General features: G+C 35.4%; 1 protein-coding gene and 1 pseudogene across 1 annotated transcript; both read left to right on the top strand.

The window, feature by feature from the left end:
• Positions 1–1,657: 1,657 nt before the first annotated feature.
• On the top strand, positions 1,658–12,499 carry LOC139779224 (putative nuclease HARBI1). The gene is made up of 7 exons (XM_071717523.1): positions 1,658–1,779; positions 2,034–2,174; positions 2,264–2,285; positions 2,364–2,531; positions 2,677–3,093; positions 12,025–12,243; positions 12,383–12,499. Exons 1-7 carry the CDS (start codon positions 1,658–1,660, stop codon positions 12,497–12,499), a joined length of 1,206 nt encoding a protein of 401 aa, XP_071573624.1.
• On the top strand, positions 11,806–18,143 carry LOC139779242 (trafficking protein particle complex subunit 10-like; annotated as a pseudogene).
• Positions 18,144–18,977: the final 834 nt, after the last annotated feature.

Raw genomic sequence — 18,977 nt, 5'->3', positions numbered from 1 at the left:
TTAGTGTGACTATCCGACGTTTCCGTGTCCGCATATTGCGTGCGTCTTCCGGCATTCAGCATATCGGATCGGTTGGAGATAATCCATACCGCCTCTTCGCGTAATTCGTTGCATCGGCGTCGACCGCCGTCGTTAAGGTCTCTCGACCGCACGACCCAAGTTCGAATATGAAATGCGCGGATATATTATACCAACACCTACACGGATTGATATTACATTGCAAATACATCATATCTACACTGACTGATTAAATATATTACATGTGATTCCTTATTACGTTCTTGTGTGGTTAATTGCGTTACGCCTTCTCTCCGAGTCCCCCGAAAGGCAGCTACGCCCTGAGGTATCGCCGGGGATATCGCGTTATATCGAGTAGAGTACGGTGGTGCGATCAATCGCACCTGGCGCCCAATTATTTTGTGTCTGAATTAGTCGCGCGTTTCGCCAATCCACGATAGCCCTCCTCCGGATTGCGAGACCGGGGGAAAAAGCGTCGCATACTATATAAGAAAATTATATAACATATACAAATTAAATTGCACAAGTTAGAAGATAATAAAACAAAAAAAAGATTATGGTATATATCAGAATAATACTAATACTTATAATAATAATACTTCGCTAGCAGACATTATGTTGTAAATTCTGGATATATCAGGATATATATGTTTGGATACATCTAGATTTTTTTTATTCAGTCGGCTCTTCAATATTTTCAATTTCTTTTAATTGCTCTGGATTTTTATTTTTATTGTTATTGTTATAGCGATCTTTGCTTCTCACAAGCCATGCTTTTATAAAACATATTATTTCTGAATCTGTACTTTCTTGAGCATTTTGGTTAAGTCGTACAGCAGCTGTAAATATTTTCATAAGTTAGTAACTGTATTTAAATATATGTCTTAAACATATAATATATAAATCAAGAGACACGGTAGTGTCTCGCGCCAAGTACACGCGGAGCGAGACCGACCGTGACTCTTTTACGCGACGCGACGAGTTGCGAGTACTCGAGATGTTGAGATCTCATATAACGAGTGAACGGATCAAGTTTTAAGTAGGCTTGATCGATAGCTTGGGTCGATTTGGGGGGGGTTTCTCTTATAATATTCCGCTACGTGCCCTACGAGCGGAAATATTGCGACGCAAAGTCCAAATGTGAAAATTTATTTTTAAGATACTACTTCTTCTACTTCTACGTCGACCGTCTCTCATGCCATGCCATCATTTCATTGGCTGGAGTCGCGTCCTTTTCACTTTTTCGACACCAGGGCGGTGCTAGTATCGCCAGCACATATGTATACGTGTGTGTACTGCGCGAGTGTAGATAGTGCGTTTAGCGCGCTGTCAGTCAGTTCATCAGTTCAGTTAACCTATCTTGAGAGACACGGGGTGCGGTCCAGTTGCTACTTTTAAATGCTACCAATGCTTTCGCTTCCAACGCTATCATAAAACGGTCCACTAGCGCTATGAATGCTACCAACGCTACGCAAGTGGACCGGATTAAGAAGGATCGGATTGAGTGTGTGTGTGTGATATACAAGAAGTTGGGAAAACCAGCCCAACGATGGAAGTAGATTTATCAATTTTAACATATGTGACTAATATTTGTTGCGACGTTCCATCTTATTTACAAGAAGATGAAAATTTGGAAATAATGTTAGCAGCTTGTTATGTGTTAAATCAGAAAACACGTCGAAAGAACATACCTAAAATTAAAGGTTATGTTGAACATATCGTCCCGTCGCTTACTGCAATAGAATTTAAGAGCCACTTCAGGTAAAGTAACATTTTTTACTTTTTTCTCATGTATGTATATATTATAATAGCAATGTAAATGTTTATAAGATTTCTTATTGAATGTTTTCTAGCGAGTTACACAAATGACACAGTGTAAAAAAGTGAATTATTTCATTCTTGTTATCTTGCGGAATGAACAAGAATGAAATAATTTATTAAGTTACACTGTGTGTTAGCTGTGTAATTTGCTAGAAATCACCTTTCCCTCATTTTTTACTTTTTTATTTTTTTAGACTGTTGCCACAAACATTTGAATTCATTTTGGGAGAAATCGCAGAGAGATTACAGAGATCAGTAAGTGGCAATAAAATGATATCACCTGAAAAACAACTTTTAATTGCTTTGTGGCGTATGGCCACACCAGATTCTTATAGGTATAAATTATCATATTTATATTACTAAAAATTTTTATTAATAAATTAGCAATTTTTTAATTTATAATTAAATTATGAAATAATTTTAGATCGATACATACTAGATTCGGTGTAGGAAAAGCCACTGCTATAAGAGCAGTACGACGAGTTACGATGATACTATGTTATCTTTCACCAAAATTTATACAGTGGCCAACAGAAACAAGGGCTGTAGAAATTATGCAGGGTTTTGCTCATATTGGTGCCTTTCCGAAAACTATTGGAGCGATTGATGGTACGCACATTAATATACCTGCTCCCAAAGAAAATCCCGAGGCTTACATAAATAGGAAAGGCCATCATTCTATTCAAGCCCAGGTTATTAATTTTTCTATTTTTGTTTAATTTGTTATTTTTTTAATCTTAATTTTAAAGGATCGTTTATGTAGACTGTTATTAATGGGTGGATTAAGCATCGTGTGCCGTAGGCATAATATAAATTAATAATAATTTTTGGTTGCAGGTAGTTTGCGATCACACGCGTCTTTTTACACATATATACGTAGGGAATGTAGGGTCTGTACATGACGCACGTGTGGTTAGACTATCAGGCTTGCAAGACTATATTTCAGACTCAGCAAAATTCCCTCATGAAAGCCATCTGATAGGAGATGCTGCCTATCCCCTTTTAAAACATCTGATGGTGCCGTTCTCAGACAATGGACATCTCACACAGCGTCAAAAAAACTATAATTTTTGTCTGTCTTCTTCCCGTATGTCTGTGGAAAGAGCTTTTGGCCTGCTCAAAGGACGCTGGAGAAGCCTCCTTCATTATTTAGCAATGGGATCTGTTGAGCACATTCCTTATCATTTTCTAGCATGTTGTGTACTACACAACATATGTTTAATAAGAAATGATGAATTAGAGGCATTATTAATAGTAAGTAATGCAGAAGCAGCATGTCCTCTACAATTAGAAACTGAACGACGCAATAGAGGTGAAGCAGAGGCAAAAAGAAATTTAATATGTGCAACTCTTCGTATGAGAGATATATAATATAAGTATATGTATATAGTGTATATATATATATATATATATATATAAGCATTACTTACTATTAATGCCTCTAATTCATAGAGTTCATAAAGTAAGTTTTTATATAAGTATTTAACTAACTATTATAAAAGAAATATACGAGAAAAAATATATTTTTATTGCAATTTATTGTATACATAATTTATTGCATATATATTATAATATAAAATTACTTTTTGTAATAACCTTTGTAATTACGTTACTTTTTTGTAATAAAACTTCTTTATATCGTTATTTATATTCTTTCTTTATATTCTTATATCTAATAAACTTATTTTATATTGTAATGTGACAAAATAAAAAAAAGTTATTTTCTTATGTGATGACAAAAAAATTATTGCAAAATAAAATAAAAACTACACTAACTAGCAAATAAAATCACAGAAATACACAAATCACAGAATCACATCACAATGGACAATATCATAAAGTAATTAATTATTTTTGTTAACGATTCTTTCCAACAGATCTAAGAACCGGTCTTGTCTTGCCACAAATTCTTCATGCATTTTTTTCCTGTCTTCTTTGCTTTCTTGTGCAACTGTAAGAAGTTTTTCCAATGCAGTTTCTTCAACTATTTTCTGACCTGAAATAAGAGAGAAAATAAAGCTCAATTATATATAAAGGTGCATTCAGATCTTGGTAAAAAAGCAGAAAAGCAGAAAACCAAACAGAACTCGCGCTAGCAGTCAACAGTTTCTGCTTCTATTTTTAAACAGAAGAATTTAATTTTCTGCCAAGGTCTGAATAATGCAACCTAATATATTACAAACAACTGTAAAATATATTTACGAAATCTTTTAGCTTGAGTATAAATCTAGCAATCGACACAGACGACAAGGTAAATTATTTCATCCTTGTTTAATATTCGACAACAACAAAGATTAAACGATTTCTGTGCCGTCTGTGTCGATTGCTAAAAAGCACCCATTTCTTAAGCCTTCGTCACACGATGCTTTTTTGCTTGCTGGATTACTTGCAGGTTTCTATACTAATAAATCGGTAAACAGAATGATTATCACTCTGCCGATTCGCTAGCACAGGGCCTGCAAGCAATCCAGCAAGCAAAAAAGCATCGTGTGCCATAGAATTGTACTTACGCTTTCTACGTCTTTCAGAAGTGCAAGGAGATGTAGATCTTCGAGTAGGAGAACTGTTGTTAGAAAGAGAGCTAGTAGGGGATGGAATACTGTTGCAAGTATCCAACGTTAAAACTGGAGTCACCCATGGTTTTTGTCCAAATATTTCATCCATAATCTGCAAAATAACAGCTCACAATTACTATACTGAAAATCTATAAGGTACGTTACGTACATTATAGATTTTCAATATAGTTTATGCTCCTATTAAAAGAAATTGGGAGAAAACGAACGCAGACAACGTCTAATATCCAACGTCCAATGGTAGAGTTCATTTTCTAGAGTTTTTAGTAGCATCTCTAAAAAATATCATGGATATATATTCCTATATCCATAGAAAATATACTCTTCTATTAGACATCGGACACGATCTGTATTGGGATTCTGTAACTCTTAACGACAGTTTTCGGTATCTTTGTGCAGGTATTACATATAGTAGAAAAGCTGCGCAACGACGTTAACGACATCGATAGTTGTCGGTAACGAGTTATAACTCTATAGAGAATCCAGGCCCTGAACCCTTCATTATTCTTAAGTTTTACAATAAATAAATAGCAATTACTGTACCTCAAAGTAAGGCCAAGTGCGTCTGTTATTGCCACTTTTATTATTGTGATCCTTAATATTTTTGTATGTTTTTTTTAAACCATTGAATTTACTTTTGCATTGTAATCCAGTTATATCATATGATTTTTCCTTTAATTTTTCAGATATTTCCCAAAACCTTTTTACTGAAATTTTACATGTGTTTAATAAATGTTCATGTTCTGTGTATGCTGTCAACAGTAATTTTACCGCCTGGTCTACCCATCTAAAACCATCTAAAAGAAAATACACATTTATTACACATATATAAATACAATCCATTAAAAATTCTTTCAACAAAATAAATATGAAAAAATATAAATTATATACCATTAACTTCATCGACATTGGTTATATCGTGCATTACGTCTTGTACTGCAGTTTCTTCAACATTTGTTGCATTTTCTTCAACATTTGTTGCATTTTCTTCAACATTTGTTGCATTCTCTTTTACATTTTTTGCATTACTAAGCAACTGCGTTCTATATTGTAAATCTGAAAAGATAAAAGAAATTTTGTACACATTACAATAACCTATAAATAATTTACAGTAAATAACCCTACAAAACATTTACCTGTTGTAGCACGGGCAAATTCCTTTTGTGTCAGGTTAAATACATATGTTATTGAGGTTTCCTCGTCAAGGAGATGTAACTCAGGCATTTTTGAACTTATTAGAGTACCACCGACGAGAGTATTACTGTTATGTATTATTGATATGTTATTTGAGTTTCCCGCCAATGTTGGCAAACGCTTCAGATAACCTACCTCTTGAGCTGAGGCGTTTGGAGGACGTTGGGAGCGAAAACCATGACGTCATTGATGACGTGTTATATCTCTTCAGAGCCATTTGAAGCGCCATGTGGACCATCCATAGCGCCGCTACGAATGCTCTGTAGCGTTTGAAGCAACAACTGGACCGCACCCACGGTAGTATGCGCGGAGCGAGACCGACCGTGACTCTTTACGCGACGCGACGATTAATTCAAGGTAATTGTTTTATGTAATTATTGTTTTATGTAATTATCCTATAATAATTATCTTATTGAGTCTTATTCTATATATTACTGTTACTTATTTTACTGTTTACTACGTTTACGTGAGTGTTTACATACAGGTTAACCTATATTTTATATTATATATTGACGGCAGGGAGCTGATACTGAGATCAAGGAACCTGTTCACACGAGGCGTTTCTGCCGCGCGATTGCGGCCGCGCGTTAACGTTTGCACGAGCCGCACGCTGTCGCGAGGTAAGGTGCGACATTTAAAAATTTATTTAAAAAAATCATGACATTTACAGTCAAATAAATGAGTTTAGTTGCTTATGCTTGTATTCTATAGTGGGAACATACATACATACGCTTCGTACGCGCAGTTTGTAATTTCCAGATCTTTTGATGAGATACCTTTAAGTTTTATAACAGCAAATGTATAACATTTTTACTGATGATTATTTCTTATTTGCCATGATTATGATTATTTCTAATTTGCCATGATAGTGATAATCACTGCAATTAGCCACGATTAACGAAGAAATAAGCTAGCTAGTAGGGAGATACGTAATATTATGATGTTATGCCACAAGATTGCGAAGATGATTCTTCCAATGTGTAAATGATATTTAATAAACATTTCACATGTGTGTATGGTGAATGTATACAAATACAAAGTAAATGTACAACATATCAACAATCTTGGAGAATCACTAGATTTCTATCATTTTACGCTTGCATCTGTTATCTCTAACGAGTAATAGCGCGAAAATATTTGATAACTTTGGCCTGTGTAATATTTAACGCTGCTACCATTCGTATCATGTATATATTCTTTGCGCTAGTATAATGTGTAAAGACTTTACAAACATGTATTCTTGCTTTAGTTTATATATATTGATTGATATTACATGACAAAAATGACAATTGTTTTCCATTAAATTGTGTACTTCATACACTTTATTATTTATAAAATATATTATATAATAACTGAAAGAGATTATGTGTTCCTAACTATTCTCTTAACAATAAATAATTACTTATATTAAAGAACACTTTCTTTCATATATCTTATAATTCTCTTAACAATAAATAATTACTTATATTAAAGAACACTTTCTTTCATATATCTTATAAAATGTATTTCTTTAAATGAAATACATTATTCAAGGCAAAGCTAAAACATCTATTATTTAAGTAGATCAATTTGTAGAGATATAAGAGACATTTGTGGAAAGTATGGTCTACATAATTATTAAATGTTTACACAAACACTATAAATAAGAGAAAATATAAATGCGCACTTCTCTCTAGATACGCACATATAGGTATACCCGGTCCCGGTGTATATATTATTATATTTATACTTGGATTACAGATATCGCAAAAGATTGGAAAATGTTTATGAGCTCCTGGAGTTACTGGACTTTGGCTATCCTCAGATCACCGACAGCAAGATTCTGCAGGAATACGTTTTACGATTTTATTGTAACTAAGGTAAAGATACAAAATGATAAAACTTATGAAGCAATTAATATCACAATGTTGGCATGTTATTTTAATGTATGTAATATTGCGATTAGGCACGAGGAAAAAACGAACCTCTGTTCACATTTGACGTTCACGATGATATTCGTGTTATGCACGATGTTTCTGTCGAAACCGAGGAATCATATGCCGGAAAAGTTTTATATTTATCATTTAAAAAATACTTTGTATATTCTCTTTTATGTTATTTCTCATTAGATCATGGTACGAGAGGAACAAACACATTTTTCCAGCGAGTAGATGGGACCTTTTGATCCATTCAAAGGACTGTAATTTAGTAGAGCTACATAATCGAGTAAATGAATTAAATATTATTATCATATAACTGAATGAATTAAAATCACAGTCCTTAAAAATACAATATAGCTACAATATATATATATATATATATATATATATCAATTGTACGATGAAACAAAGTTATTTATCTGGTTATAATATTTACAGTCCTTTGAATCTGAATCCTTTAAACGAAATTGGACAATTCGTTGAATTCTAAGTTTATCAGATTTTATCTTTCTTCCTATTTTTATCCGACACTGTATACTTGTCGTAACTTTTCGTTGGATCAAAAGGTTCCCATCTACTCGCTGAAAAAATGTGTTTGTTCCTCTTGTACCATGATCTAATGAGAAAAAATAAAAAAATAACATAAAAGAGAATTATACCAAGTATTCTTTTAATGATAAATACCTAAGTAAAATTTTTCTGGTATGTGATTCCTCGATTTCGACAGAAGCATCGTGCATAACACGAATATCATCGTGAACGTCAAATGTGAACAGAGACCCGCTCTTATTACTATACTAAGTACTAGTACTATACTAAGACTATATTAAGTAAATATCTAAATTCAAATTCAAAAACTTATTGTGACACACGCAACTTTTCTATTTCAGATTGGAGAACTGCTCTTATCGAGACTAGTACGTCCAGATACAGCGGAAGTAATTTATAAAACACTGAAGGATGCGACTAAAGCAATTGAAACTTATCATAATCGAGAATTAGACGGCCAATGTCTTCTCGTTAATCCACGCCCCAAAAATAATCCAACTGGGCCAGCCGTCCGATCTTTCACGGAGTCGAGACGAAGTATCAGCTCGAGTTATGTACAACCAAGTTTAGGAGCGGTGCATCGTGCATTATTCAACGATTCTTAATCGAATGTACCCATTTTGATATAAATTAATATGAAGAATATTTTCAATTTTTTTTGTAGTAACTTTTAAGTTTGTTTTAATGAAAGATTTAGAGAAACGACAAAACACAGAATGCGCAACTCCAATTCCCAGGTATAATTGTATTAATAAACTTATATCACTCATTATCTTTAGTTTATATGCTGTTTGTACGGACAATGTGTAAGTTTTGTAATAAAAAAAAACTGTAAAAAAACAACATGGTCTCAATTTTGTACTCGTACTGTCATTATCTATAATTTCTGCGTGGCTTACGTTACTTTGTACATGAGCGAGAATAAATTGCATGTTATATATCTAAATATCGCTAATGTATATCGCTAGTGTAAAATGTATATCTCAGATTCATTAATTATATTCGCTAAATGTGTTTTATTGTTAATGTATATCGCTAATGTATATATATATAAAAGGTATCTCGGATCTATTAATTAAATATAAAATATGTGTATTTAAAGTGTTTATGAAAAATCCAATTTAATTGAGCGTCATACTCTGACTGTATCCTCTCTATCTCCGTTTCGGGTCACATCTCCCGCATAATTCGCGTTTTATCTAAAAAAGTAATATTTAGGTAAAAGTAAATTATCCATTATTATCCATTACTTAAAATTTAGTAATTTGTTAGATTGTAGGGGGCCTATTACGTATATCTTTTCACGAGGTAAAAATGCGAAAAGTGAGAGAATTTACTAGAGTATCTACGATTTCATTGGTCGAAATCTAGTAAATCTATTCACTTTTCGCATTTTCACCTCATGAAAAGATACGTAATAGGCCTCCTGGGGGTCAATTGTGTATCTTGAAACGAGGTAAAAATTATAAAAGTGAACAGATTTTACTAGATTTCGACAAATAAAATCGTAGATACGCTAGTAAATTTCCTCACTTTTGTAATTTTTACCTCATTTCAAGATACACAATCGACCCCCTGGGGGTCGATTACGGTTTTTGAAACGAGGTGAAAATTACAAAAGTGAACAGATTTACTAGATTTTTTTTAATAACTGGCAATCGGCAATCAGAAATTACACTTTTCAACTAGCAGTTGCCATCGTTTGCGACGTATTGTAGAACCGGCTTTATTAGTTTTTCACTGGATCTAACATTCGTATGTATTTGGCCGGAAATGAACGTCTTTTTATTTAATTAAACCAGCTCGAATATAATAAAAAATAGAGACGGTAAAAAACACCGAAACTATTCAAATCAAAATGATCGCATAAGAATTACGGTGAATTATTTCACAAACGTTCTAATTTATATATTATACTTTCTTGAGTGCAATATTTTGTGTATATATGGATTTTTATGTTTTTATAGCTCTATCAATCAAGAGACACGGTAGTGTCTCGCGCCAAGTATACGCGGAGCGAGGCCGACCGTGACTCTTTTACGCGACGCGACGGGTTGCGAGTACTCGAGATGTTGAGATCTCGATAACGAGTGAACGGATCAAGTTCTAAGTAGGCTTGATCGATAGCTTGGGGTCGAAAAGGGGGGGGGGGGTATCTCCTATAATATTTTCCGCTACGTGCCCTACGAGCGGAGATATTGCGACGCAAAGTCCAAATATGAAAATTTATTTTTTAAGATACGTCGTCGTCGTCTACGTCGACCGTCTCTCATGCCATGCCATCATTTCATTGGCTGAAATCGCCGCGTCCTTTTCACTTTTTCGACACTGGCGGCGCTTTCGCGCAGTGCAGATATAGTGCGTTCATACGTGTGTGCTGTACTGCGCGCAGTGCAGATAGTGTAATGCGTTCAGTGCGCTGTCACAGGCTGCGGTCCACTTGACGCTACAAATCCTTCGGAGCATTCTTCTTCTCCTTCTTTCTTCATTAAAAGAAAAGAGAAGAGGAATGCTTCGAAGCATTTGTAGCGTCAAGTGGACCGCAGCTTCAGTTATATCTTGATAGTTAGTGTAACACGGTAGTGTCTCAAGTACGCGCGGAGCGATACCGATCTCGTTTACGCGAAGCAATTATTGTAAGTTACTAACTATATATGTAATTATCCTATAATATGTAATTATCCTATAATTATCCTACTGTTACTTATTATATTATTGTTTACTATTATTACTTTACTACGTTTACGCGAGTGTTTACATTACACAGGTTAACCTAGATAAATAAGCTGTTAATTATAAAAGAAGGCCAATAAGCTATTGCCCAGGACTACCGTATTAGATAAAATACGAAGTGACTTTGCTGCCAAGAATGGCGACAGGTAACATGACCTTTTACATTTAATCTTGCAATGTAATATGGAAATGATGTTGTTATATATATCCATAAATTGTGTCTATAATTGACAGATGTTTTATCATGGAGAGGCTTGATAACTCGCATTCGTCATTTGATGTTGACTGCATATGACAGAACTCTGTCACGCTTTGAAGATATTATACGAGAACAGCGAGAAAGGCGGAACAATCCTAGTTGGAACTTCTGCCATTATTTTCTTCTACAGGTAATATAACTCTCCTTATAAATTCTTATCACTACTGAATTGCTTAATAAAATATTGAGTAAAATGTTGACTGAAATACTCCTGAAACGAGTTATCTTATATTTTTTTATTCATAATCTTTCATAATATCTTTAACTTTTTAATCAGTCTTTTAAATAAATAAAACTAGCATACATTGGTCGGGATTACGAACCCGAGACTCCCCGACTACAAGTCAACTGCTCTCACACAAGAGCAATGCGTCACTCCTCTGTAGTGCGATTCTGTAACTCGTTATGCTGTCGTTATGTGTTTATAACGACAGTTGCGCAGGTATACTATATAATATAATAAAAAAGCTGCGCAACTGTCGTTATAAACACATAACGACAGCATAACGAGTTACAGAATCGCACTACTGAATTCCTTAATATTAAAAATCTTAAAACTTATATCTTTCCTTTTACAAAGTTAAATTGGCATTTTAGGTTAAAAGTATACGATATTAAATGAGAACGGATATTGAGATACAAAGTGAAAACCTAAATGTAGATAAATTGTTCATAGATACTCCAGGATGGTTAAGTCTGTTTCAAACGCCTCTCAACAATTGGGGAGGTGTGATTTTTAAATAACGGTACAAACCATCATCTAAGATTTCTTTTAGCTGAATGTAAGGCATCTTTATTAGATCTTAGGAGTTACTTGTTTAGTAGACAATGTGCCATGCTACTCCTGCTTAATAAACCTTGGGAGGTTTGTACGAATTGAACAGTTATTGATAATTAATGGCTTCGTATAATTACCGTAATTCGTACATATTTCGAAATTGGATATTATTTTTGACAGGTTGCACAAAGGTGCTTATCATTTGTCCATAACACATTGAGCGAACTGAGAATCTTAGAAGTGCAGAAACCTGAAGGCTCTGTAGAATGCTGGTCATTCCTCTGTGCGTTAGAAGTCTTGCAAGCTTGTCAATTGTCCACCATCAATATTGATAACAATCAACAATTGGACTTGTGCTCTTTACATACAGCTAGCTTGTGGGCATTTGCAAGAGATAAGGTAATTTATTTATTTGACACTGATTATTTTATTTATACGTTATTTGCCAATATAATTAAATAATTATAAATATAATTCTTGAATTGTTTCCGTGGTATATCTTTCTATATATCGCATTATATGCCTTTTTTCTTTTTAGTTAGGAAGCTTAGGAAAATTGTGCGGCCTAATGCCGGGAAGTGAACCGACTAGTGAACAGTTGCACACAGTTGTGTATCTTGTAGCAGGTATAGGAGATTCGGAGCCACACAGGTAGAAGGAAAGTTAACTCCTACAGACAAGTTAAAAGAGGCACTATCATCCAAAGAAGCGTTCAAGAAACAGTATCTGGAGCATGCAGAATTAGCTATGGGCACATACAAGCATGTCGGCCGTATTCGATCAGCCAGATTAATCGGCAAAGAATTAATTGGCACGATTCTACAGCGAACTCGGAGAAAATCAGAAAGCGGTCGCGTTTTTATCTGACGCTTTGAAAACTTATATGGACGAAGGATGGATATAACTGTACGCAATACATATTTGGAAGAAATGTTAGGGTATATGAAAATGATCTATTCACCTCAACCATTACTCGCGGAACTCGGATGTGCTTTTACAATACTCAGTATGGAAGCTAAAGTAATGGATAATAAGATAGTACAAGACTGTGTAGTTAACGTCGAAATCAGTGTACAGAGTTTGTTTCCTCGGGAAGTAAGATGTACTAGCGCTGCTATTTCTGTAGAGGAGATACAAAAGCCATCCATATCTAATAAGAAAAAAGGATTAAAATTATCTGTTGAGCCTCCAGTACAATTGTAAGTATTAATAAATAAAATTGTAATTAATTTTATAAAAATCTGTATATATATAATTTTTAATACTATGGCAAAAAGAATAAATTGTGTAAAAAAGAACTTATATTATTTATATTGGTAGGGGAGACCGGGGCCTAACCGTCGCCGGGGTTGAACCGTCAAATCAAATATCTCGGAACCTGTATATTGTGCGAACTCGCTATTAACATTGTAAACGCTGCTTATGGTACCCATGTGACCAACGGAGTTTCGGCAGGTTACCTGCCGTGTTATGATTTTTACGAGGGCAAACGTGTTTTCGGAAGGTGAAAGTTACATTTTCTGCGCGTGGAAATTTTGTAATATTTGCAATAATATTTGCTCTCCAAATCTCGAGGAACGTGATTATAAAGAGTAATGCATGCTGAACACGAATCCAGTGTAGTTTTTTCATTATCGTTGATGTCTAATATTTCGTGGGCGATCAAACCTGAAACTTGTGTTTGGGGTTAATCCGTCAGTAAGCAGTCCGGGTGCATTTTCAAGGCATTCTCGGGCATTTCCAGGCTCACTGCATATGGAATATGGATGAGACGGGAATTACAACCGTTCAGACACCGAATAGAGTCATCGGACGTCGAGGAGTGAAACAAGTCGGGCGAGTGACTTCTGCGGAAAGAGGAACCCTCGTAACTATTTTTTAATAATGTTTCGCATAAAAATTTTGAATAAATTTTTATATTTTTCTCTTAAAAAACAATTATTAAGATGTATCCTATCATTTTTCAGGATTAGATGTACGTATATGTATTGAAAATGCAGTGTGACGGTTAAACCCCGGCATTTTTGAGATTTCAATTTTTCCACCGTTGTCGTTTTTGCTCTATACCGGTTAAACAAAGCGACGTAGATAAAAATTTCCTATATAAATTTTGTAGCTAAAGGTTCACTCTTTACAGTGGTATACCACATTTAACTAAAATTATTTATTTTCTTGTTAAAAATCGGCACCGAAAAAAAACTGACGGTTAGGCCCCGGTCTCCCCTATTCTAATATCATATATTTACAATAGTGCTCATTATATATCTCTCTCATTGTATATCTTCTATTTCCTATGTGTTGAATTTTTGAGGTCATCGGCCGGCGGTCGTTGTTCGTCAGATTCCCCTGAGAAGTCTTAAAGACCGGATGTACTACTACGATCGTCCGAGTTCGCGCATTTTTCACACGTTACCACCGGTACCGTCGCCGCTGATCTCGTGCTCATCTCCGGTCTCGTGCCTACCTTGTTTAGCCAACATTTTCATACTGAGGGAAATGGAAAATGTAAGTACTGTCTTCTAAATTAAATAAATATATATATATTTCACACAATTACAATGTTGCTATTTTTATTTTATTTCAGATGGATCTAGACGATGACGAACTAAACGAATTCGCGCTAGAATTATCGTTGGAAGAAAACCGTCCCGTCGCCAGCGGTTCCGTCGCCGACCATCCTGTCGTTGACGCCGGACCTGTCGCTGGCGGTTCCGTTGCCGTTAGAAGTCTTGCAAGCTTGTCAATTGTCCACCATCAATATTGATAACAATCAACAATTGGACTTGTGCTCTTTACATACAGCTAGCTTGTGGGCATTTGCAAGAGATAAGGTAATTTATTTATTTGACACTGATTATTTTATTTATACGTTATTTGCCAATATAATTAAATAATTATAAATATAATTCTTGAATTGTTTCCGTGGTATATCTTTCTATATATCGCATTATATGCCTTTTTTCTTTTTAGTTAGGAAGCTTAGGAAAATTGTGCGGCCTAATGCCGGGAAGTGAACCGACTAGTGAACAGTTGCACACAGTTGTGTATCTTGTAGCAGGTATAGGAGATTCGGAGCCACACAGGTAGAAGGAAAGTTAACTCCTACAGACAAGTTAAAAGAGGCACTATCATCCAAAGAAGCGTTCAAGAAACAGTATCTGGAGCATGCAGAATTAGCTATGGGCACATACAAGCATGTCGGCCGTATTCGATCAGCCAGATTAATCGGCAAAGAATTAATTGGCACGATTCTACAGCGAACTCGGAGAAATCAGAAAGCGGTCGCGTTTTTATCTGACGCTTTGAAAACTTATATGGACGAAGGATGGATATAACTGTACGCAATACATATTTGGAAGAAATGTTAGGGTATATGAAAATGATCTATTCACCTCAACCATTACTCGCGGAACTCGGATGTGCTTTTACAATACTCAGTATGGAAGCTAAAGTAATGGATAATAAGATAGTACAAGACTGTGTAGTTAACGTCGAAATCAGTGTACAGAGTTTGTTTCCTCGGGAAGTAAGATGTACTAGCGCTGCTATTTCTGTAGAGGAGATACAAAAGCCATCCATATCTAATAAGAAAAAAGGATTAAAATTATCTGTTGAGCCTCCAGTACAATTGTAAGTATTAATAAATAAAATTGTAATTAATTTTATAAAAATCTGTATATATATAATTTTTAATACTATGGCAAAAAGAATAAATTGTGTAAAAAAGAACTTATATTATTTATATTGGTATTCTAATATCATATATTTACAATAGTGCTCATTATATATCTCTCTCATTGTATATCTTCTATTTCCTATGTGTTGAATTTTTGTTCAGTTTTGTTCTATTTCAGGTTGTCAAAGTGCACATTAGAAGATATGAAACTACTTGATCTCAGTTTATTACGTTTACAAGTATATTCTTATTTGGATTACAAGGAAGATAGGAGTCTTGGTGCTGCTAGTGTTATTAATAAAAATATGAAACCGCTCGTGAGACGTTCAGACAGTGCAAAGCATAGAAAACCTTCAATCAATACAAAGGGTGATTTTAGCAAAGCGCTCTCCTGTGATGAATTCGTTATAAAACCCGGTATAAATACATTTGTCTTAACAAGGCGAGTAAATCAACCGGGTTTATACAAAGTTAGCCAATTATCACTGGTGATAGAAGAAAAATTAGAGTTTTTATCGCCCGTACTGAATCCACGATTATGTTACGAAGTAGCAAAGACGCAGCCAACGATATCCGTAAATTGTGGCAGAGATTTACTGGCAGGTCTTATTCAAGATATTGAATTAGTTATTTCGAGCGGAAGTACAAAGATAACTGAAGAAATGAAATTAAAATTACGCACATCACGCGGATTGACAGTGCAATCACAAAGTGTTGAAAAAGTAATGGTGAAGGAGTTAGAGACACCATTGCCAACGTGCGAACCATTTCAAACTATAAGAGTGCAGTTAAAGATCTTAGCTGAATTACCACCAAAGAAGGATGCTTCATCTATGGAACATAAAGTATTTAACACTTGTAATTTTATTCTATTTCTCGCACAATGAATATTATAACTTAACTTTTTTTTTTAGTATACAATGTCCATGGGGTTTGGAAGAAAGCATATCGTTGCATTTTGGTCCACCATTGATGTCAAGTATGAAACTTCATACAGCAAAACAAAGAAAATTCATTCAAATTGTCGTGACTGGCTTGACAAGTCAACTTCTACAATTAACTGAACCTGAATTAATGACAATTTCGTCAATAGACGTTAACTTTAAAAGTTTAAATTCTGTCGCGGGTCAAAAATTAGTGATAGGCAATGGAATGAACGTTTCTTTTATGTGGGAATTTGAGATCTCATCAAAGATGAGAAATCCACGATACCAATAAAGACTGACTTTCGTGTAAAATATATATCAGTCAATGATACTGAAGAATTAAATAATACACATGTTGACGATGATCCACTATATATACATAATCTTGAGAGAATTGAGAAAGCATGTAGTGTTTACAGATGCAACTTTGATATTACAGATTATGTGGTAAGAACAACTATTCATTATTAATTGATATATATATATATATATATATATATATATATATATCAATATATCATATAATTTTATACATATATATATATATATATATATATATATATATATATATGTATAAAATTATATGTTATATATCTATCTAAATATTTTATTTACTTTAAATGAGAAGTTGTGGATTAATGATGATGTAATAATGTAGGATCACTATGTACACTTGTAAAAATTGCATTACATTACGATGCTTTCCAGACTTTATTCACAGTATCCTCGAAAGTTGAAGCAAGTGGTGGTGGAGGAGAGTTTTGTCGTGCTGGTAGTATGTGCCACTTGTGTCTTACAGTGATGCGCATGCCTAGTCTTAGTCCAAATCCTCCTCCACAGTTAATGTATGAGGTTCTGGCGGACCAAACTATGTGGGCGGTGTGTGGTCGGACAGCAGGCATTGTATCGTTAGAAATAGTAGAGAAACAAAGCGTCACATTAGATGTGATGCCTCTGACAAGTGGTTATTTGCCTCTCCCTGTTGTTAGATTATCTCGATACATACCCGCAACAGAATCGAAAAATGGTAAGTTTAAGTATTTTACATTATATGTCTACATATGTGTACGTTTTATTTGATTTATGAACAAATTCATGAAATTTTTATTGTAGATATTTGCTATAATTTTTGAAAGAAAAAGATATTACGTTTGCCTCTGAGTTGTATAAATTTCTGTAACTGTTTTATTTGTTTCCATTTTAAGATATCGTCCGTAATAAAAATGATTTAGGATCTGGTCCTCGATTAGAGCCATTTAGTCCGGGACAAGTGTATAATGCCAGTAAAGCACAACAGGTGCATGTTCTGCCAGCAGCTCCATCAGAATCGAATTAAAGATGTATAAATTGTTGTTGAAGACATGTACATGTTCTTTGATTTCGTGTAACAGGTCATAAACATCTTTAATTAGGAAGAACTTTAGGAAATAATCGCAAGTTGTTTTTTTGTATCAAAACGAACAATTATGTAAATATCGCATTTTAAATTCATATAATAGATAAGGATTATGTTATATCATATAAATTAATATTTTGAAATAAGCAAATCGGCATTGGATATAATAGTTTAATATTTACTTTTATTTCTATCTGACAAAATATAAATGTTCGATGATACATAAATTACATTGTTTACGTGATATAAGAGTACATAATATAATGGAAGTATATATATAATATAATGGATCTATCTATACTGTCTGCCTCTGCCTCTGCCTCGTCTAATGCCCCAATGATAGTATGGTGATGAAAGTCTGTACAGAAAGGCCATAAATCTTTCTTCTTGCCGCCGTATCCCCGCGGCTCTGCCTCTTGGTCTTCGAACTGTAAAATAATATGTATATTGTATAATTAAATACATATAATATGAATTAAATTTATATATAACGAGAAGATATTTATTAATTTCGATAAACATATTACCTTGTCCATTATCTTCGGCATCGAAATGAGCAGCGGCACGATCGGCGACGACGGGACCAGCGGCGACAGGTCCACCGGCGACGGGACGGTTGGCGAGGACGGAACCAGCGGCGATAGGTCCGCTGGCGACGGGACGGTTGGCGAGGACGGAACCAGCGGCGACAGGTCCGCCGGCGACGGGACGGTTGGCGAGGACGGAACCAGCGGCGACAGGTCCGCTGGCGACGGGACGGTTGGCGAGGACGGAACCAGCGGCGACAGGTCCGCCGGCGACGGGACGGTTGGCGAGGACGGAACCAGCGGCGACAGGTCCGCTGGCGACGGGACGGTTGGCGAGGACGGAACCAGCGGCGATAGGTCCGCTGGCGACGGGACGGTTGGCGAGGACGGAACCAGCGGCGATAGGTTCACCGGCGACGGGACGGTTGGCGAGGACGGAACCAGCGGCGATAGGTCCGCCGGCGACGGGACGGTTGGCGAGGACGGAACCAGCGGTGATAGGTCCGCCGGCGACGGGACGGTTGGCGACGATGGAACCGCCGGCGACAGGTCCAGTGTCGACGACGGGATGGTCGGGAACGGAACCGCCGGCGACAGGTCCGGCGTCG

Source organism: Temnothorax nylanderi, unplaced genomic scaffold (genome assembly GCF_030848795.1).
Source record: "Temnothorax nylanderi isolate EJ_2023f unplaced genomic scaffold, tnyl_v1.0 TNYL_tig0215_pilon, whole genome shotgun sequence".
In the NCBI taxonomy this organism is placed as follows: domain Eukaryota; kingdom Metazoa; phylum Arthropoda; class Insecta; order Hymenoptera; family Formicidae; genus Temnothorax; species Temnothorax nylanderi.
The sequence above is the reverse complement of the archived record's forward strand: the minus strand, read 5'-3'. Positions and strand labels throughout refer to the sequence as shown.